Below are 23,086 nucleotides of genomic sequence, written 5' to 3' on the forward strand. Positions count from 1 at the left end.
AATTATACAATATATGTTACGTGCACTATATATTGAGTCATCTAAAAAGTATCCGCGGTACTTTGTCACTAGATATATGACCATCAACATACATCTAGTGACAAAAAATCGCGAATACTTTTTAGATGATTCAATATTTTCAACATTATCAGTGAATATTAAAACGCACCCTACTTAAGCTCTGCGCACAGTAAAAGGAATAAGGAGTTAAGAATAAACAATAAATGATTCTAATCTATCAGAAATCGGATACATCGGAATACACAGTTTCTGATAGGTTGAAATCGTTTATTCTTTATTCCTAATTTCTTATTCCTTTTATTGTGAACAGGACCTTATTCCTGTTTCTAATATTTGTTCTACTGTGCCTTAAGTAACAACTAATCATATTTATTTGCTCGACGAGCAAACTAGCTTTGTTGATTTGAATGCGGCCATCTTTGTTTTATTATGTCTCTCCTCTATACATTTTTTTTCTGATTTATTGAATATAATTTTATATTTATTAACAAATTATTTCTTTATATTGAATTTTTTACAATGGGCGCCAGACAAAGTTTGTTAGCCTGCTCGCGATTGAATGTGATTAGTTGGATCTATAAGTAACGAATATTAATTTATTCAGCAAGCAGGCTAGCCGATCAATGCTTTTTTTTAGAATTTATTAGTATTTTTATACAATGACTGCATTCAGTAGACTCAACAGTTGAGTGAGCACTGGATGCTATTGGTGTATTCTTTTAGATAATCCAATTAACATTTTAGATCTGGAAGAATACATCAATGGGTGCATTCAGAATAATTACTGCTCACTGAGCGTTCAATGAGCTCTTTCATCTGATTGGCATATTCCTAAAATATAGACCAATCAGATAAAAGACCTCACTGAGTGTTTAGTGAGCGGTTGTCGTTTTGAATGTACCTAATGGCTGCGTTCAGCGGATTCAACAGTTGAATGAATGCTCGCTGCTATTGATGTATTTTTCCAGATCTAAAATGCTGATTGGATGATCTAAAAGAACACCGTTGGTCAACCAGAATCAGCTGTTGGTCCGCTGATACGTCAATGGCTGCGTTCAGCAGAACGTTTATTTTGCAACTGTTGAAAGTTTTCTTCGCGCTGATTGGATTATACTTTTAGATCTAAAAGAATGATCCTACCTCAGCAAATTATAAAACGGTTGCAAAACTGTTGTATTCTGTTGAACGTAGTCATATATTGGGTCATCTAAAAAGTATCCGCGGTACTTTGTCACTAGATATATGACCATCAACACACATCTAGTGACAAAAAACCGCGAATACTTTTTAGATGATCCAATATATTTTTACTTTTGTTTGTTTTATTAAACTGTGGTCAAAGTCTTGTTACAAACGCTTTGAAGTGTTTAATGGACCAATCAGAAGAAAGAATTTTGCAAACTGACGAATTAAAAAACGCTTCAAAGCGTTTATAGCATCTCGTTGACCGTACTCTTAAGCTTTAAACACAATAGGCACAGGCAATAGGCACAGGCAACAGGGAATAACGAGCCATCCAATCAGAACTCTGGGATGTGATATCGAATTTACACACCAGAGCTCTGATTGGACGGCTCGTTATTCTCTGTTGCCTAGTGTCTGTGCCTGTTGTGTTTAAGCCTTTAGTGCTATAGAAGGGAAACGAACAGTCAACTTCCGGTTTAGTAGTTACGCGATTGGACGTTAGATTTCTCAATTGTCGCAATTGCTTTTGAACTGCCTATGCCTAGTTGTGCTTGCTACAAATTTAAATGGATAAAATGTTGTTATGAGATGTAAGAATTAAATTAATCATTTGTTTGTTTGACTTATTATTTAATTTTGTTCTTTTGATTTTATTCAAGTTCGAGTAATATGGTATCCACAATGACATTTCAAGTTCCTATTAAACTTTCATCGAGGAATCCTGGTGATTCGTATCCTCATAATTTACAATTGTATCGGAACGTACCATTTGGAGAGATAACGTTAGAAGAGTTACAAGAAATAAGTGAAACACGGCTCAAAGGTTAACTCTAAATTTTGCACCTTATTTCCTTTCATTTAACATATGGTTATTTATATATTAATATAATAATTGTTTTCATAATTAATGTGTTTTTATGTTGTAGTTCTTTCTTTAGTCGAACGTATTCATTTACAAAAACCGACAATGTCGCTATCACAACGCAGAATTGCCTTGGTTGAAGAGTTACACAAACAAGGGCTAGCCGAATTTGGAAGTTTGATTAAAAACTCCGGATGCAAATCGTGCACTGACATGGATATACGTGTTAGAAGAAGAGATCATATATCTCATTTTATGTTAAGGTCTACAGTTGCCTTCAATGAATCCAAAAAGCGCTGGTTTTTTAAGCAAGAAGCAAGGTTATTCAAATGGAGATTTTCTTCATTAGACAATGAAGGAATCAGGCAGTTTATGTGCATTAATAATTTTAACTTTAGCCCAGTTAGTTATTGCTTATTCTAATATTTAGATATAACTTTCTTCAAATCTTAGATTAACAATATTTTCTGTTGGTTCTAGATTAGCCAAAATGAAAAAGAAAATATCAGAGAACATCTTCACATGTCTTCTCTCAATGTTAGTGATGTTGATAACACACAATTTTATAGGATACCTTTCTTTCATATAGCCAATTTAATTAGAAAGCGTAAAGTTCTTGTTTTGCAAGGTGAAGCTTTTGTACCCGAACAAGAAATGGCATTTGTGTTTGTGTCATATTTCCGGAGAATTCTTATATCAAATTTTGAAGTATAAATGTGATTACTATGAATCTGTCAATCAACTTACTATTTTCTATTCTGTTGTTATATTTCAGGTTGCACGTGAAGCTAGAGCCAACTTATATAATGATGAAAGGTTTACTCATATCTTTGCTTATTTAGAAAATAATATTCTTACTCAAAATACTGTATTGGTACGAGAACAAGAGATGCAACAATATATTTCACTCGATAAGTTGGATCAGGTGAAAATTAATATTATAAATACTTTTGTAATTAATAATGACGTGATATTAAATCTAATGACAGCAATATCTTGTAATAAGTTTGACATGCTAAATCTTATTTTATAACAAATGATTTTATTACAGCTTGCAGAAACTTCTTATCCTCTATGTATGAGAGTGCTTCACAAAGCACTAAGGAAGAATCATCATCTTACACATGGTGGTAGAATACAATACTGTTTATTCCTGAAAGGCATGGGACTTTCTTTGTCCGATGCAATGACTTTTTGGAAAGACGAATTCATGAAAATAATGGACGATACTGCATTTAAAGAACATATGTATTATATAAGATTTAACTATGGGAAAGAAGGTAGTCGTCGAGATTATCAGCCTTATAAGTGCCAAAGAATTCTGGAATCAATTGTTGGACCTAGAGATTATCATGGATGCCCTTTTAAACATATGCTGCATGATACACTTGAAGAGCAACTTACTGATTGCGATTTTAATGCATCGGGTAAGTATCCCAATATTAATTTGTATGTAGAATCATAAAATGAATTCTTTTATGTATCAGCTAATTTATTATCTAGAGAGATCAGCAATAATGAAATTGTCCAAGAACGGTCAATATTTTGCAGCATGTAACAAATATTATGAAATTAAACATGACTGTCTTAACGATACTTTGTTTGAACATCCAAATATATATTTTAATGAGAGTATGAAACATCGCACTGCATATCATCATGGTGAGATTTATTTGATTTTATATATATCAAACAATTTACTATTTTGTATAAACTTTAAAATTATATTAAAATTAAAGATTCGAAAACAGGAGATGCATTTTAATCACCAGAATCAGAACATTTGAAGAAGTTAGGACCGTTGCAAGTTATATTTAATATCATCAACAGAGTGTATATTTTGTATATACAGATCCTTGAATGTAAATATATATATGCTAATTTATTTAAAACTAAAATATAAAATATTTCCAAAATAATTCTCAAGGAGGATAAGCAATTGACATTAGCTAATTTCATCTTGCTAATAACTTATTAAAGTTAATAAGTTTTTAGCAACTTTTTAATTTCAAATTTAGATTATCTTCAATTCAATTACCATAATGAATGAACAATAAGCATTTCTTAATAGTAAAAAAATGATTTCCAATTTCAAAATTAAAATTTAATTATAGCGCTTTTAATAATTCATATATTTAAATAGCTCGTATATTAAAATTTATGAAGCGTAACGTGAAACATTGTAAAACCACGTGCATTGAAACATCTTTATACGCATAGTATTTTTAGTTGAAACGTACTTTAATTTATTTACTTTAATTTATTTAAATGAAATGTTTTTTTTACAATTAGATGATGAATTTAAAAACGTGTTTAGTGATAACGTGACTTTTTTCGTTTTTTGTTCAACAAAATAACAGGCTTAAGCAAAAACAGAAACATTACATAAAAAAATGCCACGATATAACACAGTATAATTTACTATGTTTCATGATTTTTATTCTGTAGATTGCTGCGGCGATACGTAAGTACCGAATGATATATGTATGTACATTTAAGTGACAGAAGTAACGAGCAATATTTATGTACAAGTACATCGAATATAAACACTTAACACTCGCCACACCTTACACATTATTATCTTAGTTAATTCGTAACGTTGTACCGTTGTCTCATTAAATGCTATTTTAAGCAAGACTACATGATTGAAGAGTACGGGAAATTTTTGGCACAGTTCATCTTAATAGAAATAAAACGAGTTTGTTAAATAAATCCTAAATATAGCTTATCAAGAAATACGGAAGAAATGCTTATAATCCTCATTATAATATTGTGTCTGTAGTCAAGCAGTTGTTATACCAAATGCAAAAGTTGTTTTTAATCTAAAAAATATTCGATGTCTGACGTCAAAATGATATGTGTCGTGTAACACTAAGTCGATTCCCGCGCAATCCATCGTGAATCGAGTGCGTACGCAAAATTCAATTAATATCACGTTGCAGCCTGTAGCCTGTAATCTAATTATAGCCGATAATTATTGGCTTCCTATACACATACACGATAGAGAAACTATCATGCAATTTCAAAAGCGGGTTATATCACAAATTTAATAGCAACGATGGATGCAGTAATGGATTTATGCAATACATATATTACAATTCTCTTTGTTTTTTAACAAAATCAAAATAGTTTTATTTTACGTTCGCGCATATTATGAACAACCACCCCTGTGTACATTTGAGAAAACTAGAACTGTACTTTTTTCATTCTTCTGTAAATGCATTCTTCCCATTCACACGTTATTTTTTGTACACTCATACTTTTATTCTCTCACATTCTCTTCTGCGAACTCTTTATGTAGAAATAAAATATGTTAGTGGGCACATCGATAAAATCATCATTTATAACAAACAAGTCAAATTATAAAGTCTTATATTTTTTTTTAATCATTTACGTATAAATATTGTTAAATATGTATATTAAAAATTTACTACATATTCCACGATTATTTTACACAGATTTGTTATTCTATCCCGATAATGACTTAAGTTGGTTAAGTAACTCCCTTTTTTCATTTTCAATGGACTCCTCTGGTATTTGAAGAGCTAATAAGGATGTAATAAAGTGATCCCTAGTGCTTCTCTCATTTATCAAATCATGCTCCTTATCGGAAATGGAGATATGAACAAGAAAAAAGAGAAAGAAAAGGATGACATTGGATTAATCGTATTCTATAGGAGGATGAGTCACGGTGTCATTGTATAAAAATCTAAACTGACCTTAAACGTGTACTAAAAAATATAATTGCTTCTGTTCAAGCGAGAGGACCGATTTATCGGTAATGGTTCCAATAAAGGTCAACCTCTGTGCGCTCGGGATATACTTTCGTTGACGTCTCCGTGACTCATTAATTCGGATCGTCAGTCGGACCAAACGCTGTTATTTTTGACGTAATGGACATTCGCTGCTATGTACGTGGAATCACTTTTTATTAATAATGACTAAATAAATGATATTACTATGACAGAACACTTGCATTGCCGTTGGTTTGTCTTGCGTAAAATGCAAGAACTCTATCATCGTACCGTAAGATTTCAATGCCGAAGGAAGAATTAGAGAAATAAATATTCGTCGTATATTTACTGCTTCATGTGAATTCACAACGAATTAAATGCGTCGACGGACCGACTTCCTCGCCGAGAATGAATGCTATATACTGTCAATCGCGATGATTCACGCGCGCACACATACATTATTGATGGCAATTTATCAAACATGTACATCGCGTATATCCTGATTACTCTGGCAAGTCTAATGCTTGTATTTGTAAGAATAATCTCATTGGCGACAAACGAAACTGAAGACCAGCCGCGGTTTGCGTTTACTGCCCACTTGCAATGTTAAACGCGCGTAACGGTATCAATCGCAGAAGAATTTAGACGGATATCTCGTAAACGGCACACATCCTTTTCTCATTGGAGTATAAGACATGCAGACTACTCGGCGGCTCTCGTAGAATCTCCGTCCAGCCGCAGGATGGTGCGGAGACCGGAAAGGTGGGCTATACGGATATTTCATAGTTCATATCGTATACGCTTGCACGATCCGGTGTCGGTGTAGTTGGTCTTTGAGATCTCGGATCATTGGGTACCGAAACCATTTCCATGGAATCGGTCATTTCGAGGGCTCTGACGAAAGACATCGGTCGACGCCGTGCATCTCCCGAGGTTGGTGTAGTTGGTGTTGCCATCGTAGTCGCTTTTCGTTTAACTTGCGGCGACTGATGTGGTTGATGTGGCGGGAAGACGGGCACTCCACCTCTCAGGGCTGGATGATATGCTGCCCTAGGAGCGTTCGTCGTGTATTGCGATTGTTGAGTCGGACTCGTGGGATTGGAGCGATAATAATCGTATGGCGGAGGTCGATGGGAAGGTGATTGATGCGCTGTACTGCTCACCGCTCCTCCAGGAGGTGGACCTGGATAGCTGCCGGGAGAATTGTCTTTCCACATGTAAACACCGCGCTGCGGCGAACCAGCCAGTTCGCGTATATTGTCGACCGTATTGTTGGTTCTCGAATATGGATGATCCGTGCCTTGTCGTACAAGCTCGCTCTCTGACAAGAAACGTCGCTGCGGACTGTAACCAGTAATGACAGAACTGGGAACGCCGACTCCCGTATTTCCCTGCTGTACATCATAATACGTCGGCGCTTCGTTCACGCCTATGAAATCCGGCCGACGAACCTGCGTCGGTGTACCCGGGTTTGATCTGTAACAGACACAACGTATCTTAGCTCTCACGAATCTTCCACGACGCAAAAATGCTTTCAATAATCGACAAATGCATAGTACAGTGAACCAAGATGAATATGCAAGTGCTTGAGCATTGTAGCCATACAAATACGGCTCTGGCGAGACATACAGGAGAGAGAGCAGCGCATCATTCCTGTTAAGAATTTAGCATCTATTCAAGAAACATAAAAGATAGCGAACCTAAGAAATATGTGTGTAGGAGCATCTTGTGTAATGTGTGTATGTATGTGTGTGTATGTATGTCATATGCGAATGTATTTTTACAACCATGTTTTTCTATATATACAAAGATATATGCAAGAAAGCATAATTGTAAACTACGGTATGTCCTCGTAGGATGAAGTTCGTGTTTACCTGCAGTAGGTTGCAACATGATGGTAGAAAGCAGCTCCTTGCAGTTACCACCCCCTGCAGTGGGACACAAACTTATCTATATACCATATATCTTGTAATATGTACATGCAGAGAGACTAATCGTCTACAATATTTATTGTAAGCTACATTGCGCAATTTTCCTTTTTGACACGTTCCTTCGTCCTCCGGAAGGCGAGAACAGTGGTGACAGAAAAGGAGGAGAAAGAAGAGCAAGAGTGAGGTGTTTAACAGTGAGGGGCAGGAGATCTTGACAAAACAGGCCGACATCATATCGAAGGGTAGCAAAAAGGATATCATAAGAGGAATATCGTTCACTTTGTATTGGCAGCGTGCTCAAGAGATGCATTGTAACTATTACTAGTGTGGCGCTTCCCTCTTGCTCTCTACATTGAGATAATTTTGTGCAATGTGAAAATCGCGATATATATATATATATATAAATATATATATAATTAGAGATACATAATAAATCTGAAATTGTAACAAGTATTTGAATATTTCGTATAAGAATCGATCAAATGTAAGTACTCAATCAATCAATCCTTCATTTTTTTTTGTATCACGTGTAAATGTGTTGATATTAAAAGGTTTATTTCTTCAAATATATATCGGATTAATATATACTTTGATTTTTCTTTCAGTAATGCACAAGTATAATGTACCTTCGTATGGGACTGGATATGGCAAGCGGAGTGGGTACTCCAATAGCTTTGATACGTTGTTGCATCGTTGGGCTGGCACCACCCTGACGTTGAGGGACCGTGGCTGGCGAACCACTCGTCTCCGGTGATAACGGATCAGGTGTGTGACTTCGAGATCCGTTCATCCCTCTATGAACATGATGAACGTAAGTATTATGCTAGAGCATTTTGTATGTTGAAAATCCTGTCACTATCTATTGCAAATACCTTGGCCTTGGATGTGGACTGCCTCTAGGATAATGTATTGGATGGCGAAGCTGCGACGGCGGAGGATGCCTGGGAGATTCGTTATTCTCCACAGGTGGCAGGAAGAAATTGCTTTTAGAACCGTGTCTTTGCAACGGCGGCGTAGGTTCGCAGTCTGCAGATTGAGACGCTGTCGGTTCCATGTCTGTGTCCGATCCATCTCGTCCGGGTGATAACTATAAAGAAAAACCAACAATCATGGATCGAAGAAAGATATATCAAAAGATATATCAAACAAAAAAAAATTTCTCTCTGCAATATACATTACTATATTTCCTATGAATATTAGGATCAGTTTGGATGAATGGGACATGTATAAACCACAGGAGGAAATCAGTAAAGGCATCTTAGGACTCTGGATTGATCAATACTGATAGATGAGGTATCATCGCTGCAACTCATACTCTACAGATGTGAGAAAAAGATGTAAATATATGTTAATTTCTATAGTAAAACACTAAAATGTACTACGAAGCTAATACTAGGAATTGCATAACTGTTTACATTTACTCTAATAGTGGTACAACAATGTTGCTAGTCATGCTATACATGCTTGAAAACTGCATAGAAGCAAAAGAGTGCTTAAGACGTAAGCTTCGTCCAAATTTCCATTTGTTTAACTGTGTTAATAGTAAGAATACAAATCATAATAATGGTTCAAGCATCAGATTCCGAATGGTGTGTTCATAAAGTAAGAAGATAAGCGAGACTGCGCTAGCTCTTACCTTATTGTAAGCATTTGAACTGGCATTTCTAACACCATTGCTGCTATCCATGTAGGTCTTTACCTGGTTCTCACTGCCTATAGTAGATATCTCTGATGCACACGCTCCACGTCGCTTCCCTGAATACTTATCAGATTTAAGTAAGCTGCAAATCACACAGAAAATTCATTATAACAAAATAATTTACGCATACAGAATTAATTTTACAATACCTTGGCTCCTTGCAATACCTTGGGTATTGTGGTCCAAACTGTGTGTGACAGCAATTGCGCAGACAACCTCGTGAAAAAGGATTGTAGCCCCCGTTAAATTTGCCTGTTACCTGAGGATCAAACTTTCAAAATGCGTTTCATCCGAAATATTTAATTTTCAGAAAACGAGAAAGAAAGCCACAAGGAAACCACGCGCCTTATAGAAAATAACAATTTGCCAATTAGTAAGATATAAAAAGGTGTGTGTGTGTGAAGCTGGCGTATCATTTCGTCAGAAACTCACTAATTATCGAGAGTTCTGGCTTTATTTTCAATAGTTCTATAGTTCTACATCGATTAAACTAATAGTTCTGCCCTTAAAAACAAAAAAAAAGTGAAAAAACAAACTGAGACGCTAGGTTCATGCAGCGTCTCACTTTGTCCTACATAAGTTTTCACCACAGATTCTTCTAAGATTTTAAAAGATACATAGTTTTAAATGAGTTCTAGAAAGAGTTCTGGCGATAAACAATGTTATTTTCAATTTTTAGTAATTTTTTTCCCCTCAAAAAAACTTTTATAGGAACAAAGATGACACGTTGGCTAATTTTCGACAGTTCTGTGAATTTCTATTCTTTTCACTGTCGAAAATCGGCCAGCGTCTCATACATATTCCTTGAAAGGTGCCTTTCTAGGATAATAAAAATTATTTCAAAAATTAACGAATAATTTATATCATCAGAACTCTTCGGAAAGCGTTAGGACACATTCAGAACTACACGAGAATTGCCATAGAACCCGCAGAACTGTCGGAAAACGGCCAGCGTCTCACACATATTCCCTAAAAGGCGCCTTTCTAGGGGTTCAAAAAATTAACAAATAATTTATACCATCAAAACTCTTTGGAAAGCATTAGGATACATTCAGAATTACATTATAAGTACTATAAATCTGACAGAACTGTCGAAAAACGGCTAGCGTCTCACACATATTCCCTAAAAGGCGTCTTTTTAAGATGATAAAAATTGTTTAAAAAATTAACAAATAATTTATATTATCAGAACTCTTTGGAAAGTGTTAGGATACATTTAGAATTACATGAGAATTGCCATAGAATTCACAAAACTGTTGGAAATCGGCCAGCGTCTCACACATATTCCCTGAAAGGTGCCTTTCTAGGGTGATAAAAATTATTTAAAAAATTAATAAATGATTTATATCATCAGATCTTTTCGGAAAGCATTAGGATACATTTAGAACTACACTAAAATTGCGATAGAATCCGCAGAATTTTCGGAAAACCGCCAGGGTCTCATATATATTCCCTGAAAGGCGCCTTTCTAGGATGATAAAAATTGTTTAAAAAATTAACAAATAATTTATGTCATCAGAACTCTTCGGAAAGCATTAGGATACATTCAGAACTACACGAAAATTGCCATAGAACTCACGTATCCGGGATACCGCCAGTGTCCCCCACATATTAATCCCCAAAAGTCGCCTTTCTAGGGTGATAAAAATTGTTTAAAAAATTAACAAATAATTTATATCATCAGAACTCTTCGGAAAGCGTTATAGTATACGTTTAGGACTACACACCCTAATTATCATAGAACTCACAGAACTGTCGAAAATTAGCTAGCGTCTCATCTTTGTTCCTATAAAAGTGATTTTTGGGGGAGGGAGATCAATAAAAATTGAAATTAACATTATTTATCGCCAGAACTCTTTCTAGAACTCATCTAGAACTATTATCTTTTAAAATCCTATAACAATCTGTCAAAGCTTGCGCAGGACAAAGTGAGACGCTGCGTGAACCTGGCGTCTCAGTTTGTTATTTCGCTTTTAAGGGCAGAACTATTAGTTTAATCGATCTAGAACTATAGAACTATATTGAAAATAAAGCCAGAACGCTCAATAATTAGTGAGTTTCCACGAAATGATACGCCAGCTTCACACACACTGTAAAATGTTCAACACAATTGCTAAACTATTTCTAATAATGTTAAACAAATGCCTTTTATTTGTCTCTAGTTAAAGATTAATAATGCATTTTGAATATCTAAACTTTTTTCAGCATGTAAATTGATGGTGAAAAACTGCTTTTAGAACATCGTAGAGTAGTTTAAAATTTGAATCTTTCAACACTGAACATTATGCCACTTCTAATTAAAAAAATAAAATTTTGAAAGTCTGCTCCTCACCTGTTCGTTCGTAGTACGTCCTCTGGAAACGAGGACCACGTGAAAGCCAGTCAGTCCAAAGATTGGAATGAATAAAAGCATTACCACTCCCATGAGTATGAGTCTATATTAAGATTAAGGATCTCATAAAATTGATATTGAATGTATAGATCTGTTTCTTTTGGTTGAACTTTTTCTCTTTTTTTTTTCTTTAACACGAAGAAAAAAAAAGAGAAAAAATGAACCATGCAAGAAGTTCAACTGAAAAGAATAAATTTTATAATTTTTATGTTACATGCAGCATTTTACTTTAGAAATTATTTTCTATGTAAAGGATACGCAACAATGGTATTAACTTCACTCAGCTGCTCTTTATGCTCCAGTAAGTAATATAGACAGAGTCCAAATATACTGAGCATGTGAAAACTGAGCGACAGAAGAAAAAAGAAGAAGTATCTGTAATTCCTCCTACCAATGCAGTTGTTCACCCATGGGCAGTGATGATCAAATGTCTAAAAATATTAAATTAATCTCATTAAACTTTTCTCTTACAATCTGTACTAACAAATATTAACAAAAAGAAACATACCTCGATACAATGATTGCAGACGCTGCAGTGTGAGCAACGTGGAGGTCGATAAAATTTACAGGTGACGCACCACTTCATGCGTACAGTGATGCCATTGATCTCCACACTTTTGTATAATGGAGTTCGAAAATCATCCTCCCGATCTTCGTCAGGAGGTGCTTTAATGAAAAATCATATTGCTCCAGATTCATGGCTGTATTCCATTGCAGACATAATGCACATGAGATATTATTTTATCCTTGTTGTTCACAGAGTATTAAACAAGGATAAAATGATCATGTGTATTATGCATGCAATGAAATGTAGCCAGTTTCTTGCCATAAATACCATAAACATATTTCATATAGTGAACTCTACAACATATTGGAAAGCTAATGAAGCAAAATTCTGCTCGATAAGAGTGAACAGAGAGAAATACTTGTGGAGATTATTTTCTCAGTCTTACATATATTATTTGAGCTACAAAAACATTGAAGCATTAGAAAATGTAATACATTAGAAAAACAAAAGTACATTCCTAGGTTGACTTGCCTGTATTTACAGTGTAAGCATATAAGCTTTGCAGTATGTTATACAGAGTTCACTAGTTTCATGTTTACCTTTTGGTATAACACCAGGATCCATAAACGTCGCCAGCGAGAAGTTTATCACCACGAAGAAGGTAATAACTCCTTGCAGAATCGGTACCCATAAGCCCCACCGAGAAACATAGTAGTTCCAGCACCTGTGAACGTGAAACATGTGAGATTCAGCAATATCCTTTGAGGATGAAAGGGAGAGTTCCGTCTCGACGAACGTGGCTCGTGCACGAGTCGCGGGTAGCGGCAGTGCGAAAGAGGAGGGACAACTTACGGGAAGATGAAGAAGAGTGCCGTGGAGATGAGTAGGACAATCCACGCGAATGTAGCTGGCAGAGGCCTCGTCTTCACATCGCATTTCGGCATTCTGCACGCTCCGCTCTTTCGGTGGCACACGATCAGCGCGAATCACTGACGGACAAGATTTCTGCTAGCAGGAAATATGGCCGCGTCCATCGCGAGTTCGACTCACTTGCGACACGTACGGCAATAGATCGCGGCAAGGACGACCGCGCATTCTAGCTGCCGTTCGGGCGTCCGTGACGCAACGCCGATCACCGATGTAGAAACCCTGGTCTCGATCACTCGCGTGTCATCCCGGCGCGAAACGTCGGCGGCTTTCTATCAATATTTAACGGTCAGCTCACGTATGAGTATTAGAGCGACGAGAAGCTACGAGCATACTACTTCGCTGACATACATACATATATAGCGATGCATCTCGCTCCTTCGCATTCGCTGAATCTCTCGCGGCAGCGCGCGTGTCAATCCCCTCTTCGCCGTATTATTCCGTATGTTCTGTATTTTGCCCTGCAAACCATTTTTCTGACTTGCGAATATTCACCAGAATATAACTGATGGAAATTTCAGGACGAATCTGATTTTTTGTATTTACATTTATTTTTTTCAATATATTTATAATATGTACTATATATAATATGTTATAAATATTAGGTACATATAATATTGTATATTTATATACAATATTTATTATTCCTTTTTTTAGTACAGTCTTAAGAAGTCACGAACCAATCAGAAAGCCATTAGCGTCTTAATTAAAGGTTGCCGCAGACAAAATTTCTGTAACAGTAACCTTAAAACGTGATTTTAAACTAATGAGCCAATTAGGATATCGCTTTAGGAGCCACTTTCATCAAGCTCTGATTAACTCAACAGGCCTAGTAACTTTGGAGAATTTCAACTGAAGCTGATGGAGAAAAAATCAAAAGAAAAAAGCAAAGAGAGAAGTTATAAATATAGATTTGTAATACTAACTTATGTAGCAAGGTTTCTCTCTGTTTGTTAATAACCTATTTTTGTGTTCAATATAGTATGTAATTACAATTAATTATAATTACAGTAAATTACAGTTAATTATACAATAATTAGTGAATTATGTTTAACTCTTCAGTTCACATTTTTTTCTCCGACATCAGCTTCAGTTGGAATCCTGCAAAGTTACTAGGTCCGTTAAGTTAATTAGAGCTTGATGAAAGTGGCTTAGATCTATGTACTCTAATGGAAATAGAAATAGCGGTAAACTTATCTATAAGGAGACTTTCAACTGGTTGAAATTCATCTTATTGAGATTATAAGCCAGTTTCATCAACGCCAGTTACTTTATCCGCCAATTAACTTTAAGTATTGCCAACTGCTAAACTGAAAAACTCATCATCTCTAATCTAATTTCGAAAGTACAATATGTATTTGTAGAAAATAGTTAAACATATTTACATTTCAATGTTTTATTCATTATCTCTACACAACACTTTTTCTTTAATATTACTAACAAAAATAAGAAAAAGACAGATTTTTAAGTCTTGCTGTTGGCTAGTCTTTTGGTGATGAAGTTGATCGACGGATAAGTTTAAAGGCTGCAGCACAGACTCATGTATAACGCATAACGCATAGTGCATAAGAGAATCAACCAATCAAAGCTCTTCTTTTCTGTTAACTGGAAGAAAAGGAAGAATTCTGATTGGTTGATAATTATATTGGGTCATCTAAAAAGTATCCGCGGTTTTTTGTCACTAGATGTGTGTTGATGGTCATATATCTACCCAATATATGATAAAAAACAAATACTTTTAATAATCAAAAAATATTTATGCTTACTATCATTAGTAATATACGTTATTATTATTGATCATGCTTTTTTTAGAGCTCTATATAATAACTTATTTCTTCCAAATTTTAGGGAGCCTCTCAAGAAAAGACTTTTTGGATTAAAATTTATATAAATAAATATATTTTATAAAATATCATTTCTTTCATTCATTTTATTTTTTCAAGTATTGTCCGTAAAGTAATTCTTAACATTAATGCCGCTTATTAATAAAGATATTTTATGTATGATACATTATGTATACAATATGTATTTTTTTTTTATATATCGGTAACCTTTATTAATTACATTAATAATTAATAATTCAATAATATTTATTTATTTTCTCTTACAAAATACGAATGATAATGATTATTTATGTAACAATTATACAATAGATTTTTTTACTTGCACATTTTGTACGCTTGCGTAAGTTTTCCATATCAAAAGTATTATTGCTCAAAAATATTATACAATATTTGTCTCGATCTTTGTACATATCTTTTTCATACGCCTAAATCGCGTTCTAATTCTACTATATGAAAATCATTTACATATGTAAATATATGTATTTAAAACGTGAGAGAGATCTAAATTTTTCGAAATGGCGCGTGAAAGTTCTTCACAAAGTCTGCGGAAGTGACGTTCGCGAGAAACGAAGCTGCGATTGGTCGTGATACGCAACAATTCGTCACTTCCGTTTCGCGGGTAAATTACTCAGATAACGTTTTTAATCGCGCTGATTACTTGTTGCAGCGTCAAGTGAAATTAGAGAAAAAATACGTTGCTGCAACTGTGACGCTTTCAAAGTGTCCGAAGAAGCAACATGCATGTTCTCAAGCGCGGTAATTTACATCAAATTGAATAAATATACTCTGACTTGACATCGTTATTTGACGTATCCTCGCACGAAACTATCTTTGTTTCGTTGATCTTTTCTCTTTTAATGTTTCTTTTATTTGTTGTCAGATGGACATAAAGAGCCTGTGCATTTCGACAAGATAACTGGAAGAATTGAGGCACTATGTTATGGTCTGGATATGAATTATGTGGATCCAGTAAGCATTTGCACATGTACCTTTGTAACTGATGAAAAAAAGAGGAATTTTGTTCCATATCAATTTTTCATTAATTTATATATTAATGAATTTTATATTTTCCTGAAAGTCAAGTTTATTATAATTTATAAAATTGTTAAATTAAGAGAAATGCGTATTGTATTTATTTTTTATTGTACTTTTCTCTTACAGTCTGCGATTGCACTTAGGGTTATAACTAATTTATGTTCTGGAGTGACAACAAGCGAATTGGATAACCTGGCAGCTGAAACTGCAGCGACTATGATTAATCAACATCCAGATTATGCAACCTTAGCATCTAGAATTGCTATATCCAATCTACACAAGGAGACAAAGAAAGTTTTTAGTGGTGAGATATTACATTGTTTATCAATATTTGAAGATTTATTATTAATACTTTGTATCTTTCAGAGGTGATAGCTAATTTGTATTATGCAAAAAGCTCGATCACGAATGAACACTTGCCTATAATCAGCGAGAAATATTATCAAATTATCCAAAATAATGCAGACAAATTGAATTCTGCAATACTATATGATAGAGATTTTAATTATAGTTATGCTACATTTAAAATGCTTGAGAGTGATCACCTGTTGAAATTGAATGGAAAAGTTGTTGAAAGACCACAGCACATGTTAATGCGAATTGCTGTAGCTATTCATGGTGAAGACATCGATAAGGTTATTGAAACGTACAATTTTATGTCGAAACAATATTTCATATATGCTGCACAAACAATAGATACCGCATGTACTATTACACAACAAATGGCTAGGTAATTATCTTCATTAATGAGTAGCTTTAGTAGGTGTTGTAATATTATTAAGTGTAAACGATATTTTTACAGCACTTTTTTATTGACAATGTCTGGCGATAGCATAGATGGAATATTGGATACATTGGAAAGATTTACTATTCTTTGTGATTATAATGGTGAAATAGGATTCAATGTACACTGCATTCGAGCAAAGAATACACCTATTAGGGGTACAGGAGGCGTGTCAAATGGATTAGTACCTATGTTAAAAACATATGATACATCTATTGGAACTGTCTCAAAAAATGACAAAAATGAGGGACCGATTACTGTATATTTAGAACCATGGCATTCTGATATTTTTGAGTTTTTGGATCTTAAAAGGAGTATTGGTTATTATTTTTTATTGATATTTCCTTTTTATATTGTATTTGTTTTGATAAATAAAGATATATAAATATCTTTTTAAACAACTATATTATAGGTGAGGAGCAATTGAGGGCAAAAGGCATGTGTTATGGATTATGGACTCCAAATTTATTCATGAAACGCGTTTTTGATGATGACGTATGGAGTCTAATGTGTCCACATGAATGTCCTGGATTAATTGAAGCTTGGGGTGATGAATTTGAAACATTGTATACCAAGTAATTGATTATACATTTCTAATATAATTTAAAAAAATGACATTGAATTTATATAATTTTCAAAGAATGTATATTCCTATTTAGATATGAACAGGAAGGACGTTTTCGAAGACAAATCAAAGCAAGAGAGTTGTGGCTTCTCATTATTCAGATACAATGTGAAACAGGAGTGCCATACATAATTTTTAAAGATCATTGTAATTATAAATCAAATCATCAGCATTTAGGCACAATTAAATGCAGCAGTTTTTCTACCGAAGTAGTTCAGTATTCGAGTTCGGATGAAGTTGCCATGTGTAATACAGCTTCAATCGCTGTCAATATGTTTGTAAATTCTACTAAAAAAGTTTTCGACTTTTATAAACTTAAAGAAATAGCGAAAATCGTTACCCACAATTTGGATAAAATGATTGACGTTAATGTTTACCCTCTTCCAGAGGCAAAATTATCATGTGATAAACATAGATCTATTGGTAAGCTATTTGCGTTTAATTCGCATACTATATGCATTGCTTTCCTTAAACTCATTTTTAAAACTTTAGGTATTGGTGTACAAGGATTAGCAGATGCATTTATTTTAATGAGATATCCATTTGAAAGCAAAGAAGCTAATGAACTCAACGTTCAAATTTTTGAGACTCTCTATTATGGCGCTCTAGAAGCCAGTTGCGAAATAGCTACTGAAAAAGGTCCTTATGAGTCTTATAAGGATAGTCCCATCAGTGAAGGTGTAAGTATAATCAAGAAAAAGTTTTCTGTTATTTATTATTGATTTGTTGTGAAAGTTATTTACATCTAAAAATGCAAATTCTTTTGTAGATCCTTCAGTTCGACATGTGGCATGTGAAACCAACAAATTTATGGGATTGGGATATTTTAAAGGCAAAAATTGCTAAACATGGATTACGTAATTCGTTGTTAATAGCTCAAATGTCAGATGCATTTATGGCACAAATGTTGGAAAATAATATGTCAATTGAGCCATATATGAGCAATATTTATACGATACATGCATTATCAAAACAATACTCAATTATTAAACCACATTTGCTACGAGATCTAATCGAGAAAGGTCTTTGGGATGAAAATATGTGTAATAAAATTATTTTTAATGGCGGATCTATACAAGTAAATATTTATTGTTTAATTTAACTGTATTATAAATAGATTGCGTATTAAATAATATATATATATATATTTTTTTAATGGATATTGAATTAATAAACTCTCTCTCTCTCTCTCTCTCCCTCACTCTCATTTGCAGAATATTGAGGAGATACCTGAAGATTTAAAACTGCTTTATAAAACAGTTTGGGAAATGCCACAAAAAACGATTTTTGAAATGGCAGCTTCTCGTGGACCTTTTATTGATCAATCACAATGTTTAAATGTTCATATGATTGATCCATTAGAGAAGCTTACATCCATGCACTTTTTTGCTTGGGAAAGTGTAAGTATAAAATGTACATTACATACACATTATTTTTAAATTATACATGAATTCGAAAATATATATTTGTAGGGTTTGAAATCCAGTATGCATCATCTTGTAACTGATGACAATAATATAAAATAAATAAGAATATAAAAAAATATATTTCCAAAGAAAATGAGAAAACATAATACAGGAAAATATAGATACAGAATACAGAATTTACATAAATATGGAAAAGTGAAAATTTTAAAAATAAGGTATTACAAAAATTGTATTTTGAAATAAAAAAATAAATAATAAAGATGTCATGTTTTTATTAACACGTGAAAATATTAAATATTGGGTCATCTAAAAAGTATCCGCGGTTTTTTGTAGATATGTTGACCATCAACACCATCTAGTGACAAAAAACCGCGGATACTTTTTAGATGATCCAATATATACGTGTATATAGGGACAAAGAGAAAAAAAGATCTGCTATGTTGGCGATACTGGATTCTAGTGAATTCTAGTCCAATAGAGCGAATAAATACGAAAAAATTATTAGGCCTCAAAGTCCAATCTCTGAAAAAGTTTAATTATAATTACCTTTTTAAAATGAAGACCTCGCGAGTGAAAAAAGCCCGGAAGACTCTTGGATTTTATGTGAATAATTATAAATTTCATCAACCTTTTCAAGTCCTTATTGATGGTACATTTGCATTTGCAGCATTACAGGTTAGCTGTACTCGCGTTATTTTCTGTTTATTATTTAAATTTCACAATGTTTTATTTAATGTTTAATTTATTTCATCCACCATATATATGTGCCTTATTATTTTTTAGAACAAATTTAACATACAAGAACAACTAACAAAGTACTTCCAGTCTGAAACAAAGTTGCTAACAACAGCATGCATCATCTCAGAAACTGAGAAACTTAGTATATTCTCTCCAGCAGTTAATGGTGCTACGCAAATTGTAAAACAGTACGCTATACACAGATGTGGACATGAAAAGAAACCAATAAATGGTTCAAAATGTTTTTTATCTATGATAGGAAAAGATAATAGTGCAAGGTATGTATTGTACGTAGAGTGTATTAGGAGGTTACAAACATATATACCTAGAGTTTTATTATATCTTTATTATATTATATTTTACTCATGGACTTCTCTTTGTTTACTATCTTTGACTACTTCCTCACTGATATGGACACTTTTGTATAAGCGTAACAGTTTATTGACTTTTATATTGCAAGATCATTATTTTACATAAATATAAATTGACATAAATATACTGAAGAGGACTCAAAGTGAGGGTTAAAACATTTGTTTAGAATTATTAATATAAAAGAATTTTTACACACGTGTTTTTTCACCTAATGTTGGTTTTAATTGGATTAAACCTCTTGTATTAAATCTTTTTTTTTTTACTTTCAATAAATTTAAACTTCAAATTTTCAGAAAATATTGAAATATCAAAGATTTAAGAAATATAAAAATTGAAAAATGACTTTCAATTTTTATATTTTTTTAAGTCTTTGATATTTCTTTGAAAAACAAGTTTAAATTTATTTAAATTAAAAAAATATGATTTTTGTAAGCTAAACATACATATGTTTATTAAGTAGATATATCTGTTTATTACTATCAATATAGAGACAATAAATTTAGTTGTGTTCTATAGTCTGTTTTTGCTGAAACAATTAGAAGAATCAGGAAACTGATTTTAGAACATTTGTCATGTATTCAAAATGCAGTAATGAGAAAATAAGAAAGTTATGCTAAATATGTTATAAATACGGTTGCCACGGTTTCAATCAGTGTTCCAGTGAGAATTTCAGTATCCGTTGATAACTAGTTCTGAAATTGGCAAAATTGAAATTGTTTTGTAAAATGTTTTTTAAAAACAAGATTAGATCACATGCTAGCAGAAAATATCTTTTAAAAACCCGGAGGAAAATCGACTTAAAAAGAAGTCACTGAAATTTTAACCGGTTAGCCAGAGATTTGGTCAAAGTCAGAATTTTTGTTTCAAAATCCAGAGAAATGGGAACCGTAGTTGTAGGTAAACTATTTATTTTGATATAAGAGTGAAATATTTTTTAATTTGATGAATTTTTGTTACATTTTCCAAGATTATTTTATATATGCTAACGTATATAAAAGATTATTTCATAATATTTTCGTCACTTTGAGTATATGTACCTCCTCAAATATACAATATTAATAAATAAATGATTTAATATATTAAGATCATGTATTAGGAAAAATGTTTTTAAAATAAAACTATACTTTTTATAGATATATTGTTGCAACGCAAGATCGTGAACTTCAGGATAAATTGAGGATAATTCCGGGAGTTCCATTAATTTATTTACATGGAAAAGTACCCACACTAGACTCTCCTTCAGAGGCGAGCCGTAAACATGCTGAAGCTATGCAGAAAGGTTTAGGTATGTCTATATGGGAAAAAGAAAATGTAAAAGTATTGCGAAAACAAGCAGGGCTAGAAGAGAAAGAAACTAAATTGAAGAAGAAAAGGAAAAAAGGAGGACCAAATCCGCTTAGTTGTTTGAAAAAAAAGAAAAAACCCGAAACAATATTGAAGAAAAATGGTACAAAATCTAGCAAGATTAGAAGAAGAAAAATTAAAATAGCGCCACACATTAAAGAGGCTTTACTAGCAGAATTGAAGAATAAACATAGTACATAAAATTGTATGCATGTGAATCGTGTAAATTTTGAACATGTATTCTGTGAATACAACATATAAAAAATAAAATCGTTAAAAAATTAAAAACTGAGAAAACAAAATGTTTTTGTTTTTCATTCAATATCTTATTGACTTGAAAAAATAATTATATATTTAAAAACATTACTAAGTATACATACACGCACGCACACACATGTATATATACACACACAGAGTTTCTTAAAGTCTCCCCATCATATGATACTATTTCTGATAAAAAGCTGAGTTTTTTATCAGAAAAGTTCTGTACCATTTTGCGACTTTTGTAATAGTTAATGGTTAGGCGGCCGAATATGCATTTATTCTGCAATCCTTAGAAATTAATATTTCATTAACATTGTGAAAATTGTAGAGGACTTCATCAACTCAGTTTTTTATCAGGGATAGCGCTATATGATTCGTGAGCTTCAGAAAGAAACACCCTGTATATACTTTTATGATTTAAATGAATGAAGATTTAAATAGACATTTCTTAAGATCATCATATATAAATAAATTTTAGTTGTAACTATAAGACCATAAATATATCGACCAATACAAACACTCTCGTAGTTGTGTATTCTGAAATCATAATTTTGATTGTGGCTGATTGACTTAAGATTACGATTAAAATTTCCTTATGTGTGTTGGCCTTTATGATCATTTTAAACTTGAAATATTTAGTTTTCATAGAAAAATTTTTCATAATTCTTCAACTTTGTTTTAATAAAACTTTGTTATAAATAACCGAAATGATTTTTATTTAATGATTAAATAATTTATAGTGTTTAATTTCGTCAAAGAAAAAATAGACGCGCGCTATTTTTAATTACATTTGATATCATTTAAATACGAAAATACTAAGAAAAAGAAATAACAAAAAGTCTTCATTTCAGAAAAAAATGTATATTAATTCTTTAATACGATATTGTTAAATAACGTTATATAATGTCATTGTCTTAGATCTTAACATACAGTTGAACACATGAATCTGGAATTAAGAATTTCCATATATATGTATATATATGTACACATATATATATATATATAGAAATTATAAAAATGTTGGAAAATAATCTTTTCGATATAGGTAATACAATATTATTTACAATCCCTGTTTAAGAACTTCCAGACAATATTTAATACTATTATATTATCATAGTATACATTTATTAGATAATCATAGTTAAGTAGTGGTAGATCTATATTTTTAGAGGGTTACTGTCTTTTTCTTTAAAAAAAATTATTTTTAAAAAAATTTATACATATATGAAATATTATATGTATAATATGACATATAATGCCATGTAAAACATATATTAGGTGTTGGAATTAATTCGTAGCGTTTTTTAATGAAAGAATGTTATTTATTTCACATGAACATTAAAAAATACATTAATGAAAGTACTTCCCATCACTTGTAAAACGCTACGAATTAA

The 23,086-nt window shown here is 32.8% G+C and overlaps 4 protein-coding genes and 1 non-coding gene across 14 annotated transcripts; 4 read left to right on the forward strand and 1 right to left on the reverse strand.

The window, feature by feature from the left end:
* Positions 1–1,661: 1,661 nt before the first annotated feature.
* Positions 1,662–5,511, forward strand: LOC105148644 (DNA primase large subunit). 5 transcript variants are annotated; one of them, XR_015544304.1, is made up of 9 exons: positions 1,663–1,796; positions 1,866–2,029; positions 2,133–2,470; positions 2,549–2,776; positions 2,844–2,993; positions 3,120–3,495; positions 3,572–3,730; positions 3,808–3,930; positions 4,517–5,511. XR_015544304.1 is itself a non-coding variant. In XM_011060479.2 (8 exons), the coding sequence occupies exons 1-8, from the start codon at positions 1,744–1,746 to the stop codon at positions 3,831–3,833; spliced, it is 1,482 nt and encodes a 493-aa protein (XP_011058781.1). In that variant the 5' UTR covers positions 1,662–1,743; the 3' UTR covers positions 3,834–5,511. The 5 variants fall into 5 exon arrangements, 4 of the variants coding, with proteins under 4 accessions (XP_011058781.1, XP_011058779.1, XP_011058780.1 ...); XM_011060479.2 differs by having other exon boundaries at positions 1,662–1,796; positions 3,820–5,511; XM_011060477.2 differs by having other exon boundaries at positions 3,808–5,511.
* Positions 5,130–13,712, reverse strand: Zdhhc8 (zinc finger DHHC-type containing 8). 6 transcript variants are annotated; one of them, XM_011060474.2, is made up of 11 exons: positions 13,185–13,712; positions 12,932–13,056; positions 12,333–12,490; positions 12,083–12,255; positions 11,765–11,867; positions 11,012–11,065; positions 9,582–9,691; positions 9,433–9,514; positions 8,606–8,820; positions 8,360–8,527; positions 5,130–7,278 (listed from the first exon to the last, which is right to left on the reverse strand). In XM_011060474.2, exons 1-11 carry the CDS (start codon positions 13,274–13,276, stop codon positions 6,570–6,572), a joined length of 1,989 nt encoding a protein of 662 aa, XP_011058776.1. In that variant the 5' UTR covers positions 13,277–13,712; the 3' UTR covers positions 5,130–6,569. The 6 variants fall into 6 exon arrangements, with proteins under 6 accessions (XP_011058776.1, XP_087259810.1, XP_011058775.1 ...); XM_087403684.1 differs by having other exon boundaries at positions 9,600–9,691; positions 13,185–13,711; XM_011060473.2 differs by having other exon boundaries at positions 9,370–9,514; positions 13,185–13,709.
* On the forward strand, positions 11,639–11,716 carry LOC147910482 (small nucleolar RNA SNORD36). The gene has a single exon (XR_015544314.1). It is a non-coding gene; the product is annotated as a small nucleolar RNA SNORD36 (small nucleolar RNA).
* A 1,971-nt stretch (positions 13,713–15,683) lies between the features above and the next one.
* Positions 15,684–19,233, forward strand: LOC105148645 (ribonucleoside-diphosphate reductase large subunit). The gene is made up of 11 exons (XM_011060481.2): positions 15,684–15,859; positions 15,984–16,072; positions 16,265–16,442; positions 16,505–16,868; positions 16,941–17,242; positions 17,335–17,497; positions 17,582–17,970; positions 18,040–18,227; positions 18,317–18,625; positions 18,762–18,947; positions 19,020–19,233. Exons 1-11 carry the CDS (start codon positions 15,841–15,843, stop codon positions 19,071–19,073), a joined length of 2,241 nt encoding a protein of 746 aa, XP_011058783.1. The 5' UTR covers positions 15,684–15,840; the 3' UTR covers positions 19,074–19,233.
* A 175-nt stretch (positions 19,234–19,408) lies between these two features.
* On the forward strand, positions 19,409–21,730 carry LOC105148646 (rRNA-processing protein UTP23 homolog). The gene is made up of 3 exons (XM_011060482.2): positions 19,409–19,649; positions 19,758–19,990; positions 21,218–21,730. The coding sequence occupies exons 1-3, from the start codon at positions 19,530–19,532 to the stop codon at positions 21,627–21,629; spliced, it is 765 nt and encodes a 254-aa protein (XP_011058784.1). The 5' UTR covers positions 19,409–19,529; the 3' UTR covers positions 21,630–21,730.
* The last annotated feature ends 1,356 nt before the right edge of the window (positions 21,731–23,086 follow it).

The sequence above is a fragment of the Acromyrmex echinatior genome, chromosome 2, assembly GCF_024713525.1.
Source record: "Acromyrmex echinatior isolate Ae372 chromosome 2, ASM2471352v2, whole genome shotgun sequence".
Taxonomy (NCBI): Eukaryota; Metazoa; Arthropoda; class Insecta; order Hymenoptera; family Formicidae; genus Acromyrmex; species Acromyrmex echinatior.